This window comes from Doryrhamphus excisus, chromosome 6 (genome assembly GCF_030265055.1).
Source record: "Doryrhamphus excisus isolate RoL2022-K1 chromosome 6, RoL_Dexc_1.0, whole genome shotgun sequence".
Classification (NCBI taxonomy): Eukaryota; Metazoa; Chordata; class Actinopteri; order Syngnathiformes; family Syngnathidae; genus Doryrhamphus; species Doryrhamphus excisus.
Window position 1 is genome coordinate 18,217,633 of NC_080471.1, and position 27,095 is coordinate 18,244,727.

The 27,095-nt window shown below is 40.7% G+C and overlaps 3 protein-coding genes across 8 annotated transcripts; 1 reads left to right on the forward strand and 2 right to left on the reverse strand.

Annotated features, from left to right (window-relative positions):
• Positions 1 to 1,789: 1,789 nt before the first annotated feature.
• On the reverse strand, positions 1,790 to 3,658 carry fancf (FA complementation group F). 3 transcript variants are annotated; one of them, XM_058075171.1, is made up of 3 exons: positions 3,642 to 3,658; positions 3,275 to 3,361; positions 1,790 to 3,039 (listed from the first exon to the last, which is right to left on the reverse strand). In XM_058075171.1, exon 3 carries the CDS (start codon positions 2,995 to 2,997, stop codon positions 1,948 to 1,950), a length of 1,050 nt encoding a protein of 349 aa, XP_057931154.1. In that variant the 5' UTR covers positions 2,998 to 3,039; positions 3,275 to 3,361; positions 3,642 to 3,658; the 3' UTR covers positions 1,790 to 1,947. The 3 variants fall into 3 exon arrangements, with proteins under 3 accessions (XP_057931154.1, XP_057931155.1, XP_057931153.1); XM_058075172.1 differs by lacking the exon at positions 3,642 to 3,658 and adding an exon at positions 3,532 to 3,548; XM_058075170.1 differs by lacking the exon at positions 3,642 to 3,658 and having other exon boundaries at positions 3,275 to 3,581.
• LOC131130963 (growth arrest-specific protein 2) lies at positions 3,443 to 22,743 on the forward strand. 3 transcript variants are annotated; one of them, XM_058075175.1, is made up of 9 exons: positions 3,444 to 3,885; positions 7,096 to 7,257; positions 9,610 to 9,737; positions 13,463 to 13,604; positions 15,864 to 15,927; positions 16,673 to 16,886; positions 16,985 to 17,092; positions 20,189 to 20,272; positions 21,113 to 21,260. In XM_058075175.1, exons 2-8 carry the CDS (start codon positions 7,113 to 7,115, stop codon positions 20,240 to 20,242), a joined length of 855 nt encoding a protein of 284 aa, XP_057931158.1. In that variant the 5' UTR covers positions 3,444 to 3,885; positions 7,096 to 7,112; the 3' UTR covers positions 20,243 to 20,272; positions 21,113 to 21,260. The 3 variants fall into 3 exon arrangements, with proteins under 3 accessions (XP_057931157.1, XP_057931158.1, XP_057931156.1); XM_058075174.1 differs by lacking the exon at positions 20,189 to 20,272 and having other exon boundaries at positions 3,443 to 3,857; positions 21,113 to 22,743; XM_058075173.1 differs by lacking the exon at positions 20,189 to 20,272 and having other exon boundaries at positions 3,448 to 3,885; positions 21,113 to 22,742.
• Positions 22,097 to 25,301, reverse strand: svip (small VCP interacting protein). 2 transcript variants are annotated; one of them, XM_058075186.1, is made up of 5 exons: positions 24,837 to 25,301; positions 24,606 to 24,656; positions 23,971 to 24,017; positions 23,527 to 23,637; positions 23,390 to 23,421 (listed from the first exon to the last, which is right to left on the reverse strand). In XM_058075186.1, the coding sequence occupies exons 1-4, from the start codon at positions 24,897 to 24,899 to the stop codon at positions 23,556 to 23,558; spliced, it is 243 nt and encodes an 80-aa protein (XP_057931169.1). In that variant the 5' UTR covers positions 24,900 to 25,301; the 3' UTR covers positions 23,390 to 23,421; positions 23,527 to 23,555. The 2 variants fall into 2 exon arrangements, with proteins under 2 accessions (XP_057931170.1, XP_057931169.1); XM_058075187.1 differs by lacking the exon at positions 23,971 to 24,017 and having other exon boundaries at positions 22,097 to 23,421; positions 24,837 to 25,289.
• Between the last annotated feature and the right edge of the window lie 1,794 nt (positions 25,302 to 27,095).

A 27,095-nucleotide genomic window follows, 5' to 3' on the forward strand; every position in this document is an offset into this window, starting at 1 on the left:
TGTAAAAATATATATATATTTAAAAAAATAATGGGTTATAGTTCATGTAACAATAGAAAGTGCAAAATACTTGTAATCTGCCAATGGGGACTTTTGAGATTCTGTAGATTATACTTCATTCATCCTTCTGTTTTCTATGCCGCTTATTCTCACTAGGATTGCATGTACGCTGGAGCCTATCCCAGCTGTCTTCAAGCGAGAGGCGGGGCACACCCTGGACTGGTGGCCAGCCAATCACAACAACCATTCACACTCACATTCATACCTATGGGCAATTTGGAGTCGCAAATTAACCTAGCATGTTTTTGGAATGTGGGAGGAAACATTACAAAACATCAAAATTTGGACATACGTGTTTTTTTTATTGGATGGTACTAAAATTTACCACCAGGGGGCGTGTGAGATTTCACAATATTTCATATTACATGATATGATTTATCACAGGTCTCCTGTAAAAAACCCAGACTATTTTATATAAAATGTAATTGAAATTAACAATTAAAAAAATCTAAATAATATAGGTTCGAGGAAATGTGTATTATGTTTCATCATAGGGATGGATAAGAAAGACGGTAACAATAAAAGGTGCTTTTCAGATCATTTGGGGGCAGACAGCATTAATTATCACCAATTCTGCTTTCCTGTTTATAGTATGTGTGAGTCTGAGGAAAAAAGTGAGAAGCAACCCCACCCCCTCAAAATAAAATCTGTCATTAGTCCCAAAGGCTAAATGTTAATACACTGCTTAGAAACATTTCCTAATGACTAATTTCCTATGAAGTGGTTGTGGTAAAACAATAATTTCAGTTTTCAACAACAAGATAGCAGGTGGGATCCCTTCCGTCATGGCTGCTTCCCCTCTTGTCACACACATATGTTGTTCCCGCCTTGGAAATAAATTGGATATGTACACACAAGTCGTTACTCAGTGACCCTTGTCTGTCACAGCGTGAATTGCTTTCACTCCGTGTTAAACGAGCCGTGGCCATGTTGGTGTTTGCATGCACATGGAGGCGGGGCCCTAATCTGCTGTGTGCCACACACCAGTTATTGTGCAGCCTTTGAGTGAACATGCAGGATGCTGCTAATTGATCCCGGACCATGTGTGATTTGGTATTCAGGTCACTTGACTGGCATAAACCAAAAAAACTGCAGGTTTGGTAAATAGACTGGTAAACAAATGGAAAAACCACATTCCTACAAAAGACTACAGCCTTGTTTTCCATCAATACAGGTCTGTATGACACCTTTTTCAATTAGGATGTCATAAATCCAGAGCTGCAAGATTGTTTCAAAACAAACCAGACCTTTGTCAGTGGGCGGTAAGAAAGAACAATGGCATCACACATCTGCAGCGGCTCATTTACAATGTGTAAACTACTATTCTGTGGCTCAGTCGACTTCGTCAAATGATGATTGATTACACTGAAGCATGTGATGCTAGAATCTATGCGACCCTGCTCGTTCCGTAATTAAATCAATATCATGAAGATTACAGCATTGTATACTCAACAGTTCAAATTCTGCCATTAGAAAGACACTCATGCTCAAATTTATGGACAGTTATTCATTTAACACTATGTTTATTAGGGATGCTGTGATCAGGGTTTTATGAGTTCCATACCGATCATCCATGAGTGACCTCGACTGATTCCGATCACATGGACTGCAGATTTTTAGAAATAGTCTGAATGCAGCAGTTATATTAAAAAATGTAAAATTGTGTGGCAAACAGTGTGGCAGTATACAGTATGTGATGCAGCAAATAGTTCCTTATTGTCAGACAGACCACTTTTTAAAATTAGGTTTATTTTCCAATTCTTTGTAGCTAACTCATTACATTAATTTAATGTGATTTTGCAGAGGAAATATCAAGGCTGTCATAGAAAGGCTGTAAGATGTTAATAATGTAGCATTTATGAATGAATATAACAGATATGAAGAGCATCATCCATCCACTTGTGACTGACGTTTATGTATTTCTGCTAATAGGTCCCCCCATACACTCAGTCCTCTGACATCAAAGTCTCCATCAGATAATTTCAATTCCTTCAGCTCTTCTTCTACGGTGCTCCTCCAGGCTGGACATGCCTCAAGCAAGGTCACAAAGTGCTCAGTCACTTCCTGAAAAGACACTTTAGGACTTGCGCTGCTTTGTACCCATTCGCCATTATCAATGCAGTACTCCATCTTGCTGGCCTCCTTTTTAAGAACAGCACAATAGGCATCTCTAAATTTGACATGTCCTTTAGCCAGGTCTTTAACAATAGAAGAAGGCAATGTAAAGCACATGTGTTGCAGCAAACCGTGCGTTTGCTGGATCCGGTCCAGGAGAAAATCCACTGAGGCAGCCTGTGCGTGTGCGTTTCCTCCCGTCAGCAAAGCAGCAGCAAGGACCAGACACAAATGTTCAGTTTCTTTGCATCCCTGGAGGACAGAGTCAAGAAAACGCTGCGCCCGGCAAGTTTCTCCATCACAGTCAAGCAAAGCTTGCAGACTCTCCATCAACATGGCTGCCTGCACCTGAGCATCAGCACCAACGGCTGACTTGTCTAATAGAGGACTTAAGATTTTGCACGCAGATTTGCTCTGAATGATGTGACTGCAAAGGCCTGTGATGTCTGGATACTCTCCTGGTTCAATGTGTCCTGGTGCTTTTGTGTCAAAGAGTATCTTCATGATGGAGAGAGGGAGGTGAGTGTTTTTTAGGAGCCCTCTTAGCAACAAGTGCTGGCATTGGGACAGGTCCAAAAAGGACACATCAGAGTAGTCACTAAAGACAGCTCGCAAACGGTTATTAGTGTGCTGTAATTTCGTTTCCATAATCCCTCTTATTTGGGGGTTGTGGTGAAACCTGGAGAAAAGGTGCTCGCAGTAGCAGGCCCAATGAAATGCCCGGGAAAGAGTGTTTCCGTCCCAGTGATGGACGTCACTGCTCCGCGCCGCCACCGCCAGCAGCTCGACAGTGTTCGACAAGTTCTTCAACACGGCCTCCATGCGGCGCTCTTTCTCTGGAGCCTCGGTGGGCTCTGACTCCCACTGAGAAGGGCAGAAATGACCAAAATGTTGTCTTAGGAAGACCACACAAACGCTATGGAAGCTATATGCTAGCTAGGTAGCGATAGTCGGCTAGCCACATTGGCAGCGTTGTACTTTAACGGACGTCAAGTAAGTACACGCTTCAAAGACACCTCCAATATGTGGCACATACAATGTATATCACAGTTATTTATTAACACTCTGGAATAAAAGAGCAAAAAAACATTAAACTCACGTTCCATTTGCCACTTTCTTCTTTTGTTTGTGCCGCTCGGACTGCTGCGCATGCTCAGTGGCACACTCGATGCGGCAGGCATGACACCTTCAAAATAAAAGCAGCATTTTAAATCGTTTACTTTTGTGCAACAGATAAGTACAAGTGCAGAAAATCGCATTAACAGAGAAACATTGACAAACAACAACCAAATCGGTTTATAATTGTTGTTTTTCCATGTAATTAACGTTACAGTGACATGAGGTTTGTAATTTAACTGCCAGTTGGTGACACAGAGAGGGGATACAATCATGCATGGGCGAATTCATCGAGCCGTTCTGTTGAATGTAGTCCAGATATGTCACGGTGAGTTAATGAGGCACCATACTGGTGAAGGGAGTTGGCGAGATCAAACTTCACTCCCATCAGCTGTGTGCGCGTGCGCGCGTATCTGCGTGCGTGTAGTTGGATCTCTGTGCAAATGAGAAAAGTCCTTCCCAGTTCAGACTACAGTTGCGAGCCCTGCAGTTTAAACTGTAGGTGGAAAGTGGAAAGCATGAAAAGTGGGAGCCTGCATGCAGCTCAGAGGACGACTGAGAAGAAGGTACGCACGCAGCAGCTGAACCCTGAGGGTGAGCACTCTATGTAACATTTGCCCTAAATTGTTCGACTTTTGTGTGCAGTTTCAGTAGAAGTTATTAACTGTGAACAGATTGGTCTAAAAGGGAAAGTAAGGATTCAATTAATTGTCATTTGCTGACAGTTTAAAGACAATAATGAGTGCTTAAAGATTTGTGTCATAAGTCACCAGCCTGAATATTGCTGTGAAACTTTTAATATTTATAGCCACTGTTGAATGAACATCCATCCTACAGATGTAAAGTGAATAAAGACTTAGCAACAAAACCCATTTATTAAGACAAATTCAGGCATAACAACAAAGATTTGTATGGGGTTCTGTAGGAATGCATCCATATATTCTATGACAGTTGTGTTATTTATTGACAGTGTATGTAATGCATATCGGTTATGAAAGGCCAGATGCTCTTAAAATCAATGCATCAAGTGTAACCTGGCACAGGATCACATATGAGGTTTTACGACTGCACGGAGTAGAAACTTTCTGTTGACAGTTCAATTCTGCAAGTGATACAACCTGAAACACGGCACACACACAATGAAGCTTGTGCTTCTGTTTAAATGGACAAATCATCATTTTTGTGGGAGCAGAGTGTATAACATGCGGAGCCGGTTAAGGAAACAGAGCCACTCTTGATTTTTTTTTTTTTTTAGAAACGTGTACTATTCAGCTGCTGAAATTCCCATCCATGTGTCCCAGACATGGTATGTTATAGTGCCTTCACGGCAGTCACAAGGCCTCTGTCTGTCTGAGGAATGTTTACCTTTACATCTTTGTATATTTGACTATTATTGTGCAGATCTTCTGTTCCTAATCCTGAGTCAACATCTGGGTTTGGAATCTGGCTCTTGAGAAGCACATCTGTAGCTGGCAGGTTTAGGGGGCTGTATGCACACATAGAAAGTCTTGAGGAGAGGCAAGGTTGGGTATGTTTTTTGACCCGGACTTGAGGAGGTCAGGCAACAGTGTGGTGCCAAACCAGCGCAACAATTGGTTGTTTCTTTTAGAGATATTTTTGGAGGAATACAGTATGTGGGTCAAACTCAAGTGGGATATCTTCAAATGTCACATTTCTGGAGAACAATGTAGCTTTTGAGCAAAATTTATACATGAATTAAAATTAAGTACAGTATTAAAGGTGAATGCTCGGCCTCACAGAGCTGAGACAAGAGAAAGAGACTTCATAGATAACATTTTTAAAAGGTGCAAACTAAAGGAAATTACTCCAAATGATTATGAGAAAAGTTTACACAATAATTTTACAATCACTACTTTGTGAAGTAAGGTGACAAGCTTACTTACTACTGTAGAACAGGGGTGAGCAAACACTGGCGTGCAGGCAACAGCAGGTCCGTCAAGTGTCTACATTCTACATTTTTTTAAACCTTTAACATAAAAAACCTCTGCTACAAGAGTTTCAATGCGGTTTTCGTCCCGGTTGCGGAAAACTAGATACTGGACGGTGCCCCGGGAAAAACCTAAGACATGCTGGAGGGATTACTTCTCACATCTGGCCTGGGAACGCCTTGGTGTCCTTCTAGTGGATGTGGAGAAGGTGCCTGGGGCCCAGGAAGTCTGGGCTTCCCTACTGAGACTGCAGCGCCCACAACCCAGACCCGGATAACCGGAAGAAAATGGATGGGTGGATGCAGTATATTGAGGAGAAGTAAACAAGGAGGTGTTAACATAACATGGATGTGTTTTGTTTTCGCTTTGTTGCACCGTGAGCAATTATGTAATTCTATTTGACGATCACCTATACGTAGACGGCCTCTCTGCCAATTTTTTTAACCCAGTGTCACAACATGAAGACAACATGACCCTGGTGTACATCCTACTGATGTCGGCTGTTGGCCTGTAGTGTGATTTGGTGTCATCCAACTTCTAAATGACCATGAAATGTTAGACTGCTTTAAAGGTTAGATTCCTCACATTTTTCACAAAGCCTCTGTATTTTTAAACAAGTTTTTCATATTCGGTGGACGTGCTTCCTCTTGAACTTTGCATACCATTTGCCAACCATAAGGGCTAATACTCGTATGTGTGACAAAACAACATTTCAGACAGCTATGTGATCTTCCATTCCATTTTCTACCGCTTAACCTCACGAGGGTCGCGGGGGTTGCTGGAGCCTATCCCAGCTGTCTTCGGGCGAGAGGCGGGGTACACCCTGGACTGGTCGCCAGCCAATCACAGGGCACATATAGACAAACAACCATTCACACTCACATTCATACCTATGGACAATTTGGAGTCGCCAATTAACCTAGCATGTTTTTGGAATGTGGGAGGAAACCGGAGTACCGAGGCAGAGAGTGGAATCGAACCCTGGTCTCCTAACTGTGTCTGCGCGCTAACCACTCGACTGCTGTGCAGCCCCAGTCAGCACAATTGGTGCCTAATAAAAAAAAGCAGGTAAAAGTTGTCACGGGGCAGTTTCCACATACTAATTTCCATGGCAACCTGGGATAGAAGTGTCTCAGACTCATCCAAATTCCGATACATACTAAGGAAAAAAGAAAAAGATCTATACAATATATGTTACATATACATGGTGTAATACAGCATATACACAATATGCTGTATATATTATTATATACAGCAATGTATCTATACATACAAGCATGTATGAGTGTATTAAACCAGATAAGGTTTTAGCACAATGTACTCCCATGGCACAAAGTAATTAATCATTCATCCTGGAATAAAACAAAACACCATAAACATCACATCTTTGTAATGCCTGCACAGTCGTGTTGCCTCCACGTGCATGCTCGGAGTCATAGTGGTGGAATTCCTGGCTTGAAGCTCGAGACAAAAGATTTTCACATTAGACTGAACACTTGGCAAAGCTGGATATTATTGAAAGGGCCGTGAGAGTCGCTTTGCTCCGTCAATGAAATCACATTACAGGCGCCAAGGAGCAGTTAAATATTTCTCTAAATATCGATGTAAAGTACAGTCCCTCGCCAGGCTGCATTTGGCAGAAAGGTCTGCTGCCTTGTTTAGTTTGCTGACTTAAAGTTAGTTTTTTGCCCCTAGTGAATACATTGTACACAGCTTTCTTGCTCACCATCATGGCAGACTTGCTGCTCCATGGTGTAGTCAGTTCTACGTATTTAGAGTCGTTGCTGTAAAGCACACTAGTTGGCTGAAAAGATTCTTGTTTTGGGAATGTGCACTTAATGTGTGTCTTTCTCAGGTCTTCCATAGGGAACCATGTGCAGCTTCCCGAGTCCTAAACATCCAAGTAGCCCTGGCCTGACAGACATGCAGCAGTACCACCAGTGGCTGGCTAGTCGACACGAAGCCAACCTGTTGCCCATGAAGGAAGACCTTGCCCTGTGGCTCACTAATATGCTTGGTGAGAGTATCCAATTTTTTTAATCCATGTGAATTTCAGGATTATTTCATTCATAAACACTTTAACCTTTTAACACTAGAACCAGTAGTAAATGTAAAGTAATTTGCAGTGTGGCTGCACGGTACCAAGTGGCTAGCACTCACAGCTCGGAGAGCCGTGTTCGATTTTACCCTCAGCCATCTCTGTGTGGCGTTTACATGTTCTCCTCGTGCATGCGTGGGTTTTCTCCGGGTACTCCGGTTTCCTCCCACATTCCAAAAACACGCTAGGTTAATTGGCGACTCCAAATTGTCCATAGGTATGAATGTGAGTGTGAATGGTTGTTTGTCTATATGTGCCCTGTGATTGGCTGGCGACCAGTCCAGAGTGTACACCGCCTCACGCCCGAAGACAGCAAATAAAAATCAAGCCTACACATACATGTACTAGAAACAGTACGGCCAAGAGACACACTATGAAATGAAGATAATTACAATTTCATGGAACAAATACTAGAATTTAAGTAATAAACGCAGGTCAGTTTGTAATAGTGTTTAGGCCAGCAGAGGAGTCCTTGCCAGCCCTGACAACACACCACTGACTCCTGTAGATTCACTTTAATTGAATAATGGGCATCATTACGGCACAGGGATAATGCAGCGCCAGTGAGTAGTAGTAGTAGTAGTAGTAGTAGTAGTAGAGGAGCATCAGCAGCCCTGCTACATAATAAATGACACTGTTCACTCTTGTTAAGCAGCAATGCATTGACAACAGGTATGCATGAATAAGTAAAATGAAAGATTAGACTTGAGAAATTGTGGCGCAAATGAATTCATTCATGACAAGAAATGCATGCATTATATACAATGAACACTTAATTACAGTAGATTGGTGTTACACAAAGCCAAAGATGATCTTATATGATGTTGAGCATGATAAGGATTGGAATTCTAATGTTTTATATTGACTTCAGAGGCACACTTACCCTTTTTGGTGCTAATTTCGGTGCAATTCCAGGTGCATTCATATTGACAGGTATCACTTATGACTGAAGATTCAGCATATCTGCAGCATTGAAGCCTTTTAAACTGATGTTATGTTTGCATGCTACAAACATTCTTTCACCTGTGTGTGTGTGTGTGGTTCATTCATTCATTCATTTTCTACCCAGCTGTCTTCGGGTGAGAGGTTGCCAGCCAATCGCAGGGCACATATAGACAAACAACCATTCACACTCACATTCATACCTCTGGACAATTTGGAGTTGTCAATTAACCTAGCATGTTTTTGGAATGTGGGAGGAAACCGGAGAACCCGGAAAAAAAACCCACACATGCACGGGGAGAACATGCAAACTCCACACAGAGGTGGCCGAGGGTGGAATTGAACCCTGGTCTCCTAGCTGTGAGGTCTGTGCGCTAACCACTCGTTCGCCGTGCAGCCCGTGTGTGTGATTGTTTTAGAAAAAGAGAAATTGTTGCATGGTATCTGCAGGTGCATTGGAACAATCTAAGCTGAAGTGCATCCAAGTGTTGCCATTAAATAAATTGTACTATTAGTTTAAGCTTCCTTGTGCTTGTAAGCTCCAGGAGGGGCTGTTAGACTAAACAGCTTTTAGGTAGGAGGAGTGCTGAGGAAAAAGTCCACCGTTCGAGTGGGGAGCAGGACGTTCGATCATAATGAGTCACGATGCGATGGGAGGCAGAGACATTTATAGGACCGAGGAGCCAAAATGAAATGCTTCTTCTCAACCTCTCTGGAATAAATTATATTCTCACACAGCAGGAGTTTACGGGGCGCATGTGCATATACTGTAAGTCAGGAGCTCGCTGAGTATTTCTCAAGATTGCAATCTCATTTTCTGGGCTCGATGCAACATTTGGAACTCATTAAACGCTATGAACCCCCAGATCCCTGCTATAAGAAACAGAAAGGATAAAAAACAAAACTGTCCAGTTTCTTTCCACAGACACCCTCTTGCCACCACCTCCAATTTCACAATGATCTCACTGAGAAAGAATGAACCTTTTGGAAGTCAGTCAATTTGAAACCACATGTTGATTACCAGTCTACAGTACCTCTACTTGGCGCACAGGGCAATCTGGTTTAAACAAGTGTGCAGGTTTAGATGCCCACTTTGAGTTGACCGCATCTTTGCCAAGTTCATAATGAAGCACCTCAAGGTGCCTTCATGTAACACAATGAACATGTGCAGACTAGCACAAGACAGGCTTCATTATGCGTTTCGTCATTACTTGCATCATGTTCTCCTTCCACTGGGATTGGACTGGATATATCATTTCTATTCACATTTTTTTTATAATGAATTTCCTTTGCTAGATTGCTTCTTACTTTATGTGTCCTCTTGGTCAGGCCTGGAAATCACCGCTGAGAGCTTCATGGAACGCTTAGACAACGGCTTCCTCCTGTGCCAGCTGGCTGAGACTTTGCAGGAGAAGTTCAGGGAAAGTAATGGAGACATGCCTCTCAACAACAGAAAGGTAGTACAGTCCAGTGCACCTTGACTATTACCCGGTCATGGCTATGCTAATACCGACTGAGGAGACAGCTAATCACTTTTAAATCGACGAATTTGCGACAATCCAGATTTGTCTGCTGTGCAAACCCTTGTCATTAGTTTAGCAGACATTTCAACCCCCCCCCCCCCCCCCCCCCCCCCCCCAAATCAAATGTCATGAGTTACTGCTCCCTTTTTAATGTAATTGACTGGGGACAGCAGCTGTCAGCTTTTATTGACTCCCATCCGGTTCTGAGACAGATACACACAAATATTAAGTTTCACTCAATTAGATCAATAGAGGCTTTTCATATTGAACTGCTCGCTCAATAAATGTCCATATGGTGTCTGACAGATGAAAATATTGAATATGGCAGATTAATTCGTGCTCTCTGCTGCAACAATTGTGCATTTAAAAATTTCATTAGGGACAGAGTTTTGGATAAAGGCTGGGATGTTTCTATGAGGGAGGTGGGCAGGAGGTTTTCCTCATGCTATGGTGAAAAAATAAGTCTGGCAAGGACACTTGAAATGATGAGGCACTACATCCTCTGTGGCAAGTGACATGATAACATTTAGTCTGTTGGGTGCCCAATAACAGGATGTCAAGAACCCAGTCAATTCTATATGAACAGAAGATGTTTTTTTTGATTCATCAGTATGACTATTTAGTTGATGAAATGAAGCAGTGATAATAATATTAATATTTTTATAGATCATATAACCTTTTATACCCTTTGCAAATGTGAACACAGCATCAGTTGGAGGAATAAATTGCTGACAGCAGTTCAAGTCACCATTGGGATCCAGTAGGGTTTTTACATTTGATGAAGCTGACCTAGAACCAAGTTAATATAAAGGGTGCCTTGGTTAGTATCATTAATCCGTTCCAGAAGGTCAGACTCAAACCAAAACAGACTTTAACCAAGGCAAGTTTTTCCATTGAAAATAATTAATTCATAAATTTTATCCTCATGAGGGTCGCAGTGGTGCTGGAGCCTATCCCAGCTGTCTTCGGGCAAGAGGTGGGGTACACCCTGGACTGATCGCCAGCTAATCACAGGGCACATATAGACAAACAACCATTCACACTCGCATTCATACAATTTAACCTAGCATGTTTTTGGAATGTGGGAGGAGTCCTCGGAAACAACCCACGCGAACATGCAAACTCCACACAGATGGAATCAAACTCGGGTCTCCTTGCTGTATGACCTGTGCGCAAGCCCCATTGAAAATAATATATAATGTAATTAATTCATTCCAGACACCAGAAAATTTGAACACAAAACACATTTAATAGTCAATAATTATTGTTTTTCTTATTATTTATTATTATACCTGCAGAAAATTATGTAAAAAAAAATGACAAATGAATGGGCAAGTGAACATTTAACATCCTGTTGACCAAGTTTTGCAAAAAGGGAGGTTGGAGTTTTGTCATACTTGCCTCTATGCAACGTTATTTTCCACACTCACATTTGCACTTTTGACCAGCGCTACAGTTTCAGAACATATGAAACAGAGCGGTTTGGTACTGAATTCTGGAAGAATGAACATATATTGGTCCATTGACTTTTAAATGTTCCGTTTTCTCTATCAACTTTTCCTACATTTGGCAAGCTATGATTGAGCAAGCTACTTAAATTAATTGGTCACGGGTCTCTGAATCGCTGAGTCCGACGTCTGCCATTTAATTGGTGATGGCTCCTCTGTATAGTTTACATTTGTCCATGGTAGGTTTGAGCGGGTATGTCTTCTTTCAAGAAAGCTTTGGCTGTTTTAATTAGTCAGTTGTGACATTAGAGCAGCCATGTGGTGTCTAGGGTGATTACATGCTTCTGTCTGAGGATGTAAAAAAAAACATCTTCGGGTGCGGATAAGAAGCACAAGACTCCTTTGTTAGCGCGTCACTGTGAGTTGCTGATCTTCGCAGTGGGCCACGGCTAGTGCTGGTGATCGTGGGTCTCCTGATCTCAGCACAGATGTGAGGAAATGCTTGTAGTCAATGAGCGTGAGAAAGACACAGGATCTCCTGGAACAGAGGAGCTATTGATCGCATCGAACAGTCAGAAAGGGAAAGCAGGAATGTCGTCAGATGGTCCTGGCAGACAAGAAACAAAAGTTTACAATTTGTTGTTGTGCAGGGAACATGCTGAATCACTTTGTGTACACTGTGTGATAAGCGGTCGTCCACACTGTGACCCACAAACAACTGAAAATCAATCACCTCAGCTAACCCTAATTCAGATTAATTCATTCATTCATTTTCTACCGCTTTTCCTCACAAGGGTTGCGGGGGGTGCTGTCTTTGGGCGAGAGGCGGGGTACACCTAGGACCGGTCGCCAGCCAATCACAGGGCACATATAGACTAACAACCATTCACACTCACATTCATACCTATGGACAATTTGGAGTCACCAATTAACCTAGCATGTTTTTGGAATGTGGGAGGAAACCGGAGTACCCGGAGAAAACCCACGCATGCTCGGGGGGAACATGCAAACTCCACACACAGATGGCCGAGGGTGGAATTGAACCCTGGTCTCCTAGCTGTGAGATCTGCGCACTAACCACTTGCCCGCCGTGCAGCCCCAACTGTGTTATATATCTTGTAATATAAAGATATATTATCAAAATATATAATAAGCATGAATAAAATAATGAATGAAAAAGAATGCATTACCTTTCAAGGTGAGCTTGATGGCGGAAGAGAAGGAGTTTTGAAAGACGACAGAAATCATACATAACTTAACGTAAACTTTTCTACTTATTTAATTGTATTCACTTTAAATCTGTGTTTGTTTGCAATTATTTTATATTAATTTTTGTATTTTTGTAATTAACAACTGTCATTGTTGATTAGGGTACAGGTAGTATTTTGCTTATGTTGTTGATCGAGCGGTTAGCGTGCAGGCGTCACAGCTAGGAGACTCGAGTTCAATTCCACCCTTTTCACCCAATTCCACCCTTCCATTGCCGCCGAAATTCAGATTCATTGAAGTCCAAAAAGGATGCTTCTGCTTCTCGCCATTCTCCCCATCCTATATGTCTTATATCATAGATAACAATTGCATTTTGTTATCTATTTGTTATCATCATCGATACAATCAGCCAAAACAATATCATTGCGTTAGATCTTGTATAAACAGCCACTAAATGACTTCCATACTTTTATTTAGAAATTAGAAGCAAATGTCTGGCTAATGGAGAAAGCCACTGCCGGAAGAATTACACTGGTTGTTAGGTCACACACTTAATGTAATTATGGCCATGGTTACTTTTCCAGGAAAGTCATTCGTTAACAGTAAGGATCCTCACACAAAAACAGCCCATAGGGGAGCCTGGAAAGAAAAGAAAAATACCCACAAAAGCCTGCATATTTCTCCCATGAGCTCATTGCACCTTTCTCATAGCACATACGCAGACATATCCTGTATAAAAACCACAGAAAGACGCATAATCTCCCAAGTGGAGATGGTGTGAGAGCTGTGGACCACGAGCATGTCATCTGATCGGCAATCATAGTGAGTCTGGTAAACTGGCCCTACTGTTCCGACACGGCGGCTCCAATACTGATGTGTATAATAAAATCCTCAGCTGAAACAAGAACAGATGGAGAAGGAAGTGGTGGGGATAAATATTCTGGTACATGTACATATGTATGTAATGTATATAATGCTCCCTTCTTTGTTTGTATCTCACAGGTTCTTCCCTATCGAAGGATTCCATGCCGACGGAGTGCGCCCTCTGGGTCTTTCTTTGCACGGGACAACACAGCCAACTTCCTGTCCTGGTGTCGTGAGGTTGGAGTTGGAGAAACGTGTTTATTTGAGTCTGAAGGTTTAGGTGCGTATCATACATAGTTAATGGACCTCATGTGAAAAATATGACATAAATGTGTCAAAACATGTGATGTGATGGGAGAACATTGTGTGTTTCTTGATATACGAAAAACATGAAAACATTACCATATTAATAAATGGAACATTTTCATAGTTAGAATAGAAAACCTGTTTATAACTTTCTAAATACAATTACCATTATCGGTGCTGTATTTTAACTTAAGAAAGGGTTTATTACCGTGTGGGGAAGAAGGACATATATGTCAAAATGTTACCACTTCCACACAGAAAGTGAGGAGAACTTATTTTCACTCTATCATTTCAGACATGCCATGGCTGACTCCATGCAGTGTGACATAATCTAATGACGTGTCTCAATAATGGAACCTTGCTGATGCCTATTAGCCAGAATACTACATATACCTTTTGTTGTTCAATATTTTTCCTATTAATAATACACCATAATTCATTTTAGGGAAACGTGTTTGTTTGAATCTGAAGGTTTAGGTACTCGGTGAATGGACCTCGTGTGAAAAATATGACATAAATGTGTCAAAACATGTGATCTGATGGGAGAACATTGTGTGTTTCTAGTTATCGTGTGTACACACGAAAACATTACCATATTAATAAATGGAACATTTTCATAGTTTGCATAGAAAACCGCTTTATAACGTTCTAAATACAATTACCATTATCAGTGCTGTATTTTAACTTAAGAAAGGGTTTATTACCATGTGGGGAAGAAGGACAAATATGTCAAAAACTTACCACTTCCACACAGAAAGTGAGGAGAACTTATTTTCACTCTATCATGTCAGACATGGCATGGCTGAAGAAAGGGTTTATTACCGTGTGGGGAAGAAGGACAAATATGTCAAAAACTTACCACTTCCACACGGAAAGTGAGGAGAACTTATTTTCACTCTATCATGTCAGACATGCCATGGCTGAAGAAAGGGTTTATTACCGTGTGGGGAAGAAGGACAAATATGTCAAAAACTTACCACTTCCACACAGAAAGTGAGGAGAACTTATTTTCACTCTATCATGTCAGACATGCCATGGCTGACTCTATGCAGTGTGACATAATCTAATGGGAAACGTGTTTGTTTGAATCTGAAGGTTTAGGTGTGTATCATGCTTTTACAACGTAGTGAATGGACCTCAAATATTTCTCAAATTACAGACCAAAATCTACTCAGAAATACCACTTGAATGCTGAGATGTTGTTGCCAGGTAGAACTCTTGCAGATGTCTGCAGTGTGAATGCTGTGGTTCCCCCGATCGCACACCCTTAAATGTAAAACCATGAAACTAACAATGTCAACCTCTGCCAAGGCCCAACAACCCTTGTTCCATTGCAACAAGTAGGTGATTTTGGGGGGAAATCACATCATCACTAAAAATTCCTCTTGGGTACTTGAACACCACATCTTCATTTAAATCAGTTATAGTTTTTTTAGTACCTCTGCTAACAACACAGCCATCAAAATAATACCTATCCCTCTTGTTTTCACATTCCTTGAGGGTAATAATAATATGAATATACTAACATGATTATGAGTACTTGGCTCTGTCAGAACTGGCACAATAAAACAAAAGCACAGGCAGAAGAGTGTGAAGAAAGTAGGCCAGCATTGTGCAAATGTTTCTCTCAGCCAAGAGGGAGGTAGGCGCTATTCTCTCCGCTTGTGTTGTCTCATGTCAATGTTTGTGAGGAATTGCTTTTCCTGCAGTCATATGCACAACATGTGAGCCTTGAAGTAACAGAAATACCAAGAATATTTATGTAATCCGGACCTCTGCCAAGCGATTCAAGCTATGCAAATGATTTTTCGAAGGCCAAGTTTTCACACTCGGTGAGCCATCCGCAGAGTGAACACGCTCAGAAACACTTTCACAGCTGACAACTGTCTCTTTCTTCCTCATGCTCGTATCTTTTCCCCTTCTTTCCATGGCGGGATTTATCAGTTCAACAATACCAGGTTTGCCATCATGCAGCCTATATATTGTGTATATTGCACGGTGAGTTGAATGTCACATGCAGTGGTTTAGCATGGGTTGCCAGTGACCAGAGCCATCATCATCATCATCATCATGAACTTGTGAGGTTGTGTGCAAGCGATCGACATACATTACCATTAGTCTTGGGAGCATGTTAGCATGCTGATTTTAGTTTGAACAGTAAGCTCATTTTTTTCTGTGTTGTGTTCAGTCATCCTCACTCATAGCTTTTTAACACTGTGTTCTTCTTTTGAAGTTCTTCACAAGCAACCACGAGAAGTTTGTCTCTGCCTGTTACAGTTGGGACGGATAGCAACCAGGTCATTTTAAATATGCACTCACCTGAGATCCAATACATTCATTCATTCATTCATTCATTCATTTTCTACCGCTTATCCTCACGAGGGTCGCGGGGGGTGCTGGAGCCTATCGAGAGGAAATGCAAGAGGCGGGGTACACCCTGGACTGGTCGCCAGCCAATCACAGGGCACATATAGACAAACAACCATTCACACTCACATTCATACCTATGGACAATTTGGAGTCGCCAATTAACCTAGCATGTTTTTGGAATATGGGAGGAAACCGGAGTACCCGGAGAAAACCGGAGAACATGCAAACTCCACACAGAGATGGCCGAGGGTGGAATTGAACACTGGTCACCTAGCTGTGAGGTCTGCGCGCTAACCACTCAACGGCCGTGCAGCCGAGATCCAAAACAAAAACATATAGAAACAATGTATAGTTAGTTACAGATACAATAGTACTCCGGTTTCCTCCCACATTCCAAAAACATGCTAGGTTAATTGGCGACTCCAAATTGTCTATAGGTATGAATGTGAGTGTGAATGGTTGTTTGTCTATATGTGCCCTGTGATTGGCTGGCGACCAATCCAGGGTGTACCCCGCCTCTCACCCAAAGACAGCTGGGATAGACTCCAGCACCCCCGCGACCCTGGTGAGGATAAGTGGTAGAAAATGAATGAATGAATGCTATATGAATGAATATATATGAATACTATAATATACACTGCATGCTACTACAAGGACTATTTCCCTTTACAGGTACAACGTGGAGCCTCCTGGCCTTATAAAACTGGAAAAAGAGATAGAACAGGAAGAAAAAGCACCTCTACCACCTCCGTCGCCTGCATCCCCAGCTCAGCATCTCCCTCCATCTCCCTCGTGGTCTCCTTCTCCATCTCCTTCCCCGTCCCCCACCCCTCCCAAAGTCACTCAGTCGATCAAGAAGAGCACAGGGAAGCTTCTTGATGACGCTGTAAGTCAGCAGTTGTGATTGCTGACCTCACAGGGTAAACATGTCCAGTTGTATAATACTGTCTATGTCGCTGTACTGTGTGTGTGTGTGCCTTACAGGTCAGACATATCGCTGACGACCCCCCCTGCAGGTGTCCAAATAAATTCCATGTGGAGAGACATTCACAGGGTCGATATCGTGTGGGGGAGAAAATGCTTTTTATACGTGTGAGTATGCATTGTTATAACAATACAACTTTAAGCAGTTTTCACGGTCCTGCCTCCTGCAAATCATGTGATGGGAGAACGTTGTGTGTTTCTTGTTATACTGTTTACACACAAAAACATTACCATATTAATAAATGCCATATTTTCGTATAGTTAGAGCATAGAAAACCTTTTTATAACTTTCTAAATACAATTACCATTATTAAAGCCCTATAGACATGAAATACCTTTACACTATTTTTTGTGTACACCACATTGCTCAACTGTAATGTGCAGACTACGGTATCAGTGCAGATACACATGAGATGGCCATAGCTTTAACCATGAGCAAGCTAGTGAGCTAACTAGTTAAGCTCCAATTCATTTACTGCATTCTAAATTTAAGAAAGGGTCTAATACAGTGTGGGGAAGAAGGACAAAGAAGCCAAAAATTTACCACTTCCACACAGAAAAGGAGGATAACTTATTTTCACTCTATCATGTCAGACATGATAGAATACTACATGTACCTTTGTTGTTCAACATTTTTTTTTACTAATAATACACTATAGTCAATCACAAAACAGCGATCATTTCATTGTTTTTATTAATTAAGTAAATATTAATATATATTTTTTAAAAACAGGATAGAGAGAGTGAACTATCATTGAACAGCAATATTTCCAGGAATGACTATAAACTATGACATTTATTTTTTCATTTGTTTTTGTTTATCTCCATCACAGGATGGAGATATAGTTATTTTGAGTTATGTATCGTTTTCCGTATCGTGATTCCGAGCCCTATAGTCAATATCATATGGAATAGAAGTCAACCAACTGTTCTCATTTACTGGAAATTCATTTTCAGACGATTTCCCCCAGCCAAGCATGGTGTGATTCATTGGCTACCAATGAACAATAACAGCCATGTTTTCACATCTGATCTTATGACCAATTCCCAAAATATTTGATCAAGTACCGGATTCTGTGCCGTTTCATTGATTCTGTCCGTCTGTACCGTTTTGTCATGGAAATGTTACTCAACTTTCCCCCGAGTGGCGAAACAGAAGATCCATGTTCTTGCTAGTACATAATTACATTCATAAAGTGTTGGTTCTCTTGGGATGTTGGTTACCTGGCAACCCACAACCTGGATTCACACCAAAGGAGGCGGCCACAGAAGAGAGAATTCACTCTTGGCTGCCCTCTGCTGGAATACCATATCGCGGCTACATAATTGCAACCAAATCACATTCCAGGTTGGACCCAAAAACTGACTTTCTGCAACAAAAAGCAGACAGATTATTTGCCAAAAGTATTTATAGCGCAATATGTTGCATAGTTGGCATCATTTTCTGACACCTTTTGGATTTCGGAATACCTCTGTCTTCATCGCTTGGTTGCTGGGCAACCAAGGACAAGTAGTGTTGGGCTCACATGTGTATGTAAGTATTATTTATTAAGACTGAAATCCATTTGATCAAAGGGCTTAACATAAACATGTTTGTATCATAATAACAGAAATGTCCTGGAGGGTGTTAATCTATTGTATTGTGCTACGACATCCATTTTAATTGGTACATTCATTCATTCATTTTCTGCCGCTTATCCTCACAAGGGTCGCGGGGGTGCTGGAGCCTATCCCAGCTGTCTTCGGGCGAGAGGCGGGGTACACCCTGGACTGGTAGCACATATAGACAAGGGCACATATAGACAAACAACCATTCACACTCACATTCATACCTATGGACAATTTGGAGTCGCCAATTAACCTAGCATGTTTTTGGAATGTGGGAGGAAACCGGAGTACCCGGAGAAAACCCACGCATGCACGGGGAGAACATGCAAACTCCACACAGAGATGGCCGAGGGTGGAATTGAACCCTGGTCTCCTAGCTGTGAGGTCTGCGCGCTAACCACTAGACCGCCGTGCAGCTTTAATAGGTACAATGACATCCAATTCAAGAGCTATATCAAATATTTGTGTGACCAAAATATTGAAACACTCTAATAGTGTCAATCAAAACTGAGCATTATTATAAACTTTTTGATACAGCTATGGTATTTATCAGAATTACAGTATGTGACCTCCATCATTTGACCTCTGCGTGTCACTCAGCTCAGTAAAGAGGCTTTAATCAAAAACGCCAGCAGCTGCTTTTCCTAAAAAGCGATGAATACAATTTCCAGGCTCCAGGACTAAATAAATGAGGTGGCTGCAGCTCCACTAACTCCACAGCATCTGTGAGTGGTGCTGTCAACTGTACGCCTGCAGATCGTTGTCCATCCCAAAGAGAACCCAGTCTCTCCGGCACGGGCCGTGTCCCAAAGCGGCATGATTGAAACGCTTCTGTGACACACAGGTCCATTAAATCCATAGTCACAAAGCCTGAAGGCCTGCTGCGGCTGATTGGAAGCACCGCCTTGCCAATGGCCTATAGATTGATTCTCTAAGAGGCTTATAAATGTTGCATGTTATGCCGCTGTAAGGCAGGAAGTCTCATATTTCAGACTGAAGTGACAACCAGGGTCTTTTTTTTTGGGGGGGGGGGGTGAATTAACCACCACAGCCCTCTAACAGGCATTCTGTGCTACACTGTAATAACGCATTAATGAGGTAGTTGGCTGCTATGCTTCCATAGTGAGGCACTTTTATGTTGAGGGCCTTGAAGTATGTCTGTGCCGGCTATGTCTTTCAGTAGGTTGTCATGGTAGCCAAGCGTAGGAATATGTCCCGGATGTGGGAGGCGGCACAATGCAATACAACAACAAAATATGACTAGAATCCATTCCCATCTATTGGGAATTTAGTAGGATTTCACCTAATGATGCAATTATAAGGTTGTTAAATGATAGCTAGATAGATTCTTTATAAAAACGATAACAAATGGGAGTCCAACCATGCTATATATCTTTTTTTTTTACTTCCAATGTCAATGAACTAAACCACAATGCACAACAATGAGCAAATTCAAGAAACAATACAGGCAGTTGATGTTTGCTAAAAACAAGGATGAAGAGTCTTGAACCAGTCATGATGTGCTGTATATATCACTATCACATATTTACTGTATTGATATTTGTAATTTTATATAACATTTGTTCTTATTTTCAGCACTCCCCTCTCCCGTCAAAGTGCTTTTGCTCTTTGTTCAGGCTGCATTTGTGAATAAGAAATTGCTTGCCTGGGTAAATAAAGGTAAAAAATATATTTAAAAAAATATTGACAGTTACTATGGTCATATCACCTCGTACTTCGGTCCGTGACAAAAAAAAACAACAAAAAAACCCCACTTAAACTATATTAGGAAAGCAGGTAGTGAACAAATATAACAGTTACTGATATCTGGTACTGTAAAAGTACCAGATGGAGGGGTAGGATTTAATAAGCTTTGCTTCTTCCTACTCCTTTCGGACATGTGGAACTGTGAACTGATTATGTGATGCATTCAATTGTAATCTGATGCATGTTCAAATGAAATAAAACCATTACCATTACAATCACAATAAAAAAAATATTCATTCCAAAATGGTCATAAAAATATTTCACCTAGCAAGCAGGTGTAGTAAACATTGTTCAATGGGAATGTGCAGATTTTTGTATCAGTCAAATCACATTATTGTAGTTAAAAATATTGACTATTGAACAGTTTTTATGTTTTTTTGTTGGAAAATTCGGCTCCACTGCTACAATCTTATGTACTTCAAAGTCACTGAAGATGAAGATACAAGTTTGTTGATGCGTAACAAAAACATTCCATACAGTGACCTCTGCTGGTTGTAGTGGGGAAACCCATCACTTGCCCCAAATGTAGTATTGCCACTACCTTAAAATAACCCTAACTGTTTTCATATGACAACAGTGTGTTACATATATTTGTATTTATTACTAAATTTCTCATGAGATCATGTTGCTGAATTTTTATTAATATGGCCTAATTCTTTCTGCATGTACCCTGCATTAGCTTACTCTACATAGTATAAGTCCAGGAGTCCTTCATACAGGTTTAAATATCAAAATTCTGCTTCTGTTGCCTAGATGCTGCACAACAAGCACGTGATGGTTCGCGTGGGTGGAGGATGGGAGACTTTTGAGAGCTACCTGCTCAAGCATGACCCCTGTCGTATGCTTCAAATCTCCCGTGTGGAGGGGAAGACGTCCCCTGTCAACGGCAAGGGCTTCAACATCAAGGACCTGACACCCGACAGTTACCTGGTGGTGGCGGCTAATTACCGTAGCAAAAAGTCAACACAGGAGACTGCCCCATGATGCAGGAGGTATAGCTGTGTGACACGTCGGCACATTTGAAGCTCATCACTGCAATATAATGACTCAACTGGCTACACGTGAACGTGAAGGTGTTTTGTTTTTTTTTAAATTCATAATATTGTGACCAATTTTGTTCCTATATCTTTTGCACACTATTTTCTGGTGGTCAGTATTTTAGTAACTATATGCCTACTTTAAGATTTTATTCTAAAATTGTAACTTAATTATACATTTTTTTACAGGTAAGGAGAGTGCTTGATGTTTGTGGACGTAAAGCAAAAAGAACCAAAGACTAAAATTAAGAAATGGAAGCGTTGTTGAATAACTTTAGTCGCAGTACGGTTTGTTGTTATTAGTTATTTCTTATTTTATGGTAATGGTAATGGTTTTATTTCATTTGGAATTTCAGTGACTTTTAAGTACATACCATTGTAGCAGTGGAGCCAAAGTTTCCAACAAAAAACATACTGTTCAAACAGTTCAATAGTCAATATTTTTGACTACAATTATGTGATTTGACTGATAAAAAAAAATCTGCACATTCCCATTGAACAATGTTTATTACACCTGCTTGCTAGGTGAAATATTTTCATGACCATTTTGGAATGAATAACTTTCTTTATTGTGATTGTAATGGTAATGGTTTTATTTCATTTGAACATGCATCAGATTACAATTGAATGCATCACATAATCAGTTCACAGTTCCACATGTCCAAAAGGAGTAGGAAGAAGCAAAGCTTATTAAATCCTACCCCTCCATCTGGTACTTTTACAATCAGTAACTGTTACATTTGTTCACTTCCTGCTTTCCATAATACAGTTTAAGGTTTTTTTTTTGTTTTGTTTTTTAATAATGCACCTTGTATCGAAGTAGGAGGTGATCTGACCATCCAATGACATAATGTGTACCATAGTAAGTGTCAATATAGTGATATATATAGCACATCATGACTGGTTCAAGACTCTTCATCCTTGTGTTTAGCAAACATCAACTGCTTGTATTGTTTCTTGAATTGGCTCATCGTTGTGCATTGTTTGAGGTCCTTTACATACTGTACGTGTCATAAAAGTGTAACTGAACTGTTTAAATGCAACATACCACATTGAATCTGAATGTAATATGGAGTCAAGTTTTCTTTATGGGGTTCATTTGTTTTACTTTGCTGCCCTCTAAAGGCGAACTGGCAAAACGTTCTCATTCTTTGTGTTGCTTTGTCAATAATTCCCTAAAGAAAACACAGGTATGAGGGCTGCATCTGCAAACACAAAACTCACAAAATCCAGTCATACCAGAAATGTGATTTATTGTAGCAAATAACATTGGCATGATTATCTTTGCAACCAAAGCACTTACAGATCAAGTACACTTAGCTTAGTCAAGGTTAAATAATTTATTAGTCCTTCAGTTTCTCACTATATTCCTTAATGCCTCCCAATACATTGTAGTTTCTGTATTATTATTAAGTGCTTACATATGGCAACGCTGATCATATTTAAATTAAGCATCCATAAAAGTCACTGTAACAAAGTGAAACTGTGCTCTAAGTCAAAGATAGAAATGTAGTGTTTAAAATGATAGAAGTCATTCTGTTGTTAGCATTGCTGTTAAAAATGGGCAAGTATACACAACGGTTATGAAAATAGTCACTCGCAATCTTGCGCATGACATGAATTTCACAAAAAAAATCTTAACTGCATTATTTTCTTGGATTTTAACTGCAGTGAGTGCAGACTGTGTTTGAAAAAGTCACATGAAATTGGACCATTAGTGTTAAATAGTGACTGCATGGTGATTGTGTTCTTCATAACACACACTGTGACCCACCAGCATCACTTTAACTGGCCGAGGTGACCTTGGCAACAAGACTGCAAGTTTGGGTGCCGCTGCTCCAATCACATCTACGTTGATCAGCATTAAGCACCTGGAGCTGTTTGTGTTAAACTATCATGAAAACAGGCAAATCATCACAAAAAACTATAAATAATAATAATAATAATGTGGACAGCAGTTCCAAACATCCTGCAGCAATCCTTTGTTGTTTTGGACCTTTTGTATTGTTTTCAGCCCACCTGCCACTATAAAGTAAACGCACACGGAAAAGTACAGTTAAGTATTACAGTACACACACAATTTGATGGTATTATAACAAAAAATGCAAGTAAAGGTACAAAGCGACTTACCCTCAACCCGCCGCCAGACACTGACGTGCTCATCGTCTGTTTTTCAATTTCTTCTTGTTTTTTTCTTTTCCTTTCAACCGCTTCTGGGTTTTTGACGCCTCTGTTTGCCGTCTGATTGAGAGAGAATCAAATATAAAACTTCAGGCATTGCGTCTTTCACATTAAACTGCACCAAAACATGCAATTTTGATTTTGTATAGTATATTTAGTAAAAAAAAAAAGTGTGTATCACAACCAGCCAAGTGACATGTGACTGCCAGAAAAGGCAATGATTCAGATGTGATGAATGTGGGAGTGGGTGTTATGTGTGGTAGTAGAGTCAGGCCGGTAGTAACAGCGTGAGTATTTTTTTTTAAGGGGACTCAGAAGGTTGTGGAAGTTAAGGTAAGGCACAGTCCAAAGGGTCACCGGGCCAGGAAAAGTTTTCATTATGTGCCCACTTACCTTGTGACAGCCTTTGTGTGGCTCTTACGGATGTGCAAGTGGCTTTTCTGGACAGTAAAACATTGCTCACTAAAGCCCATCTTAAAATCAATCAAATTTATCATGTCACTTTGAGAAACAATTAAAGAGTTTACCCTTTACATATACAAGAAATGCATTCACAAATACCTTAAATGGCCGGATTTTCACAAATAATGACCTATGTTCTAATAAAGTGTTTCTCAGCTGATTTGGCCGTGGGATCCACCATCACGCCTCAATTACAATCAGCTAGTCCAGTTGTTCTGGTCCTACTCCTCAGATAAACAAACAGTACAATGTAATTGCCTTATATAGACGTGTATTACGGTACCAGTCAAGGTTTGGACACGCCTTCTCACGGCGTTAAAGGCGAGTGTGTCCCAGCTTTTTAAATAGTACTTTTGACATTTTTATAGCTCATTTGAGGAGTAATAAGTGTCTTTAACAAGAAAATTCAAATGTTTGACGTGACAAGATGTCATAAAAACAACACTGGCTACCCAAAAAAATGACACTAGCGAGTCACGTGACTGGTTCATCAAGCTGGTCGTGTGAACGGTTTATTGTACTGCCTTAATGTGTTAATTACTTAGTGTGTTTTTTTCACCATTTACCTCTTTTTGTCTTTTCTCTGCCGCCTCAGCCAACTGTCGCCTCCTCGTCTCCTGGAAATATCCAACTCTTTAGCTTCGCAGTGTAAACCAAAAATTCTAGTTTACATTCAGTTAGCCAAACCTAGCATGTCAATGAGGCAACACTAAAACATGACTTTATGCCACATCTACGCCCTACTATGCATGCATAAAGTGTGGATAATAGTGGTAGAATTAACCATGGTTACATACTTGATCTGGAGTGTCAACAGTGTCGTCGACTGCTCCACCAAGGCACGGTAAACACATCCCCATTCTTCCAAACAGTGAAAGGCAACACAGCAAATTTGCTTTTTGGTACTAAATTTGAAAACTAACTAATGCTAAAAAAGAAGGTTGCATCAACTTTCCCGTGGGGTGGAAATGGAGAAGTAAGAAAAGCAGCAGCTTCTACTCCTAAATGCATTGGAGGGTTCCTGTGGCATGACGTCGCCGTTATTTGGCAACGTTAGCATTCAAGCTAATAGCCATAACCGTGAAGCATCGCTCTGCTAGTGACGTAACAAACCACGCTCTTAAAAAAATATCATACCACCGTTTGTTTAGACGTCCCGGTATTTGCAAAAAATAGTATTTAACGCTTTAAATCTAAGCCAAATAGTATACCTCTAGTCAGAGTTGAACGCTACATCGCTTGATGCGGTGTTCAAGAACACGAAAAAGGAAGGGTTGCTTAAAAATGACCAGTAAACTTCGGAGTGTATATATTTCATGTACAAAATAGTGAGTTTTAGCTTTCTTCTATGATTCTTATCCCCAGGACTCATTTATTACATTGTTTAAGTGCGTGTGTTGGATATATACATTGTCACAAAGAGCCGTTTAACGACTTGATATTGAACACAACTCAGGGGCAGTGTCGCCAGGTCTCGCGAGAGAAACAAGCGACTCGCTTTCTGCTGAAAACAAGCCCAAATAAAGAGTGAATTTAGGAATTTTCAAGCGACATTACAATAACAAGGCTAAAGTCATTTTAAATAAGCTGACATGTGCCCAACACTGCTTAGGAGTCACATACACATACATCTTCCAGGGCCTGGCGCAATAGCACTACTGTGTGGCTGAAAAGGAGAATTAGTCATACAACAACCACTTTAACAGTTATGTTCTGACTACCATTGCTATACAATGTGACCAGACCATATCTTATGACAAAGTTTTTTTCCTGTACTGTATTAGACTACTTCTTTTTTAAGTTCAAAAATACCTGAACTGGGGTGAATGTAAAAATTTAACATGGGAGTAGCCACTCCTGCTGCAGGAAATACACTTCTAATAGCATAGAAAGCAGTGCAGATGTTCATTTGTTGGGGAGGGGGTCCAGCAGAGGTTGCCGCTGTTTGGAACTCACCCTGACAGAATCGGACAAGATCTGAGGTGGTCCACCTCCTAGACGTATTGCCACGGAGGGCCCCGCTTAGTCACTACATCTATGAACTGTACTATTATGCAATTTGTATTTACTTTGTATATACTTATATTGTGTCATATGTTGCCCACTTAGCGGTAGAAAATGAATGAATGAATGAATGAATGAAAAGTGTAGTGCCTAAAGGTTAGAAGGTTAATGAAACATGGTGGCCCCTGCCATAACGCCAGGTCCCCCAGTGTGAAAACCACTGTTCTAATGGAGCAAAGTTATGATCCAACGTGCATTGATTTATTCCATCAAATTCACCCCAAGCCCATTTTTGAAAATATATTATCCTCTTGTTGTAATTGCTTGAGAGATGGAGGAGTGACGTCCAAGCCTTTTGAGGGGTATGAGTGATGTTCTATAAAACAGTTCTATCAAATCAGTATTCAGCTTGACAGTTTAATGTTGGAGCTGGTTTTCACCCTTCAACACTTAAGACTCCTCCCCTTCGTCCTGGCTGCAGCATCCAGGTTATTTCAAAGTGCGGCACTTAGGAGGAATGGCAGGCTTGTGAGATTATGCAGCACTTTCAGGCGTACATACTGTCAATCATAAAGTTATTGATGGCGATTTTACATTGATGTAGTGTATCATGGAGGGGACAGTATGTCAGGATGTTGATGGCTCCTCAGGTAAGTTAATCAGAACCTATTTGTTTGTTACAGAAAGTATGTTTCTGTTATCTGTAAATACAATGTAGTCCACACGTCATACTTTGTATATGCATATACTGTACTACTGCATGTATTGTCAAACTTATTGAGCATCTCCCAGTTTCCAGTTAGAAACATGCTTAGAAGTTTCATAATACTGCTGTAAAACAGAGGTTATACACAGCAGTATATTTAACAAAGTTTAACACAGTCATAATGTAGTAATGGTACACTTTTTTGACCAGAAGAGAAGAAAGTTACAAAAAGCTCATGTCTCAAAGTAAATGGCAATGCATATAAACAATCAATGATAGTTCAATAACAATTAAAACTCCAAAGTCATCAACAACGTAGAATGTAATGCAATGAATCAATGTTTAC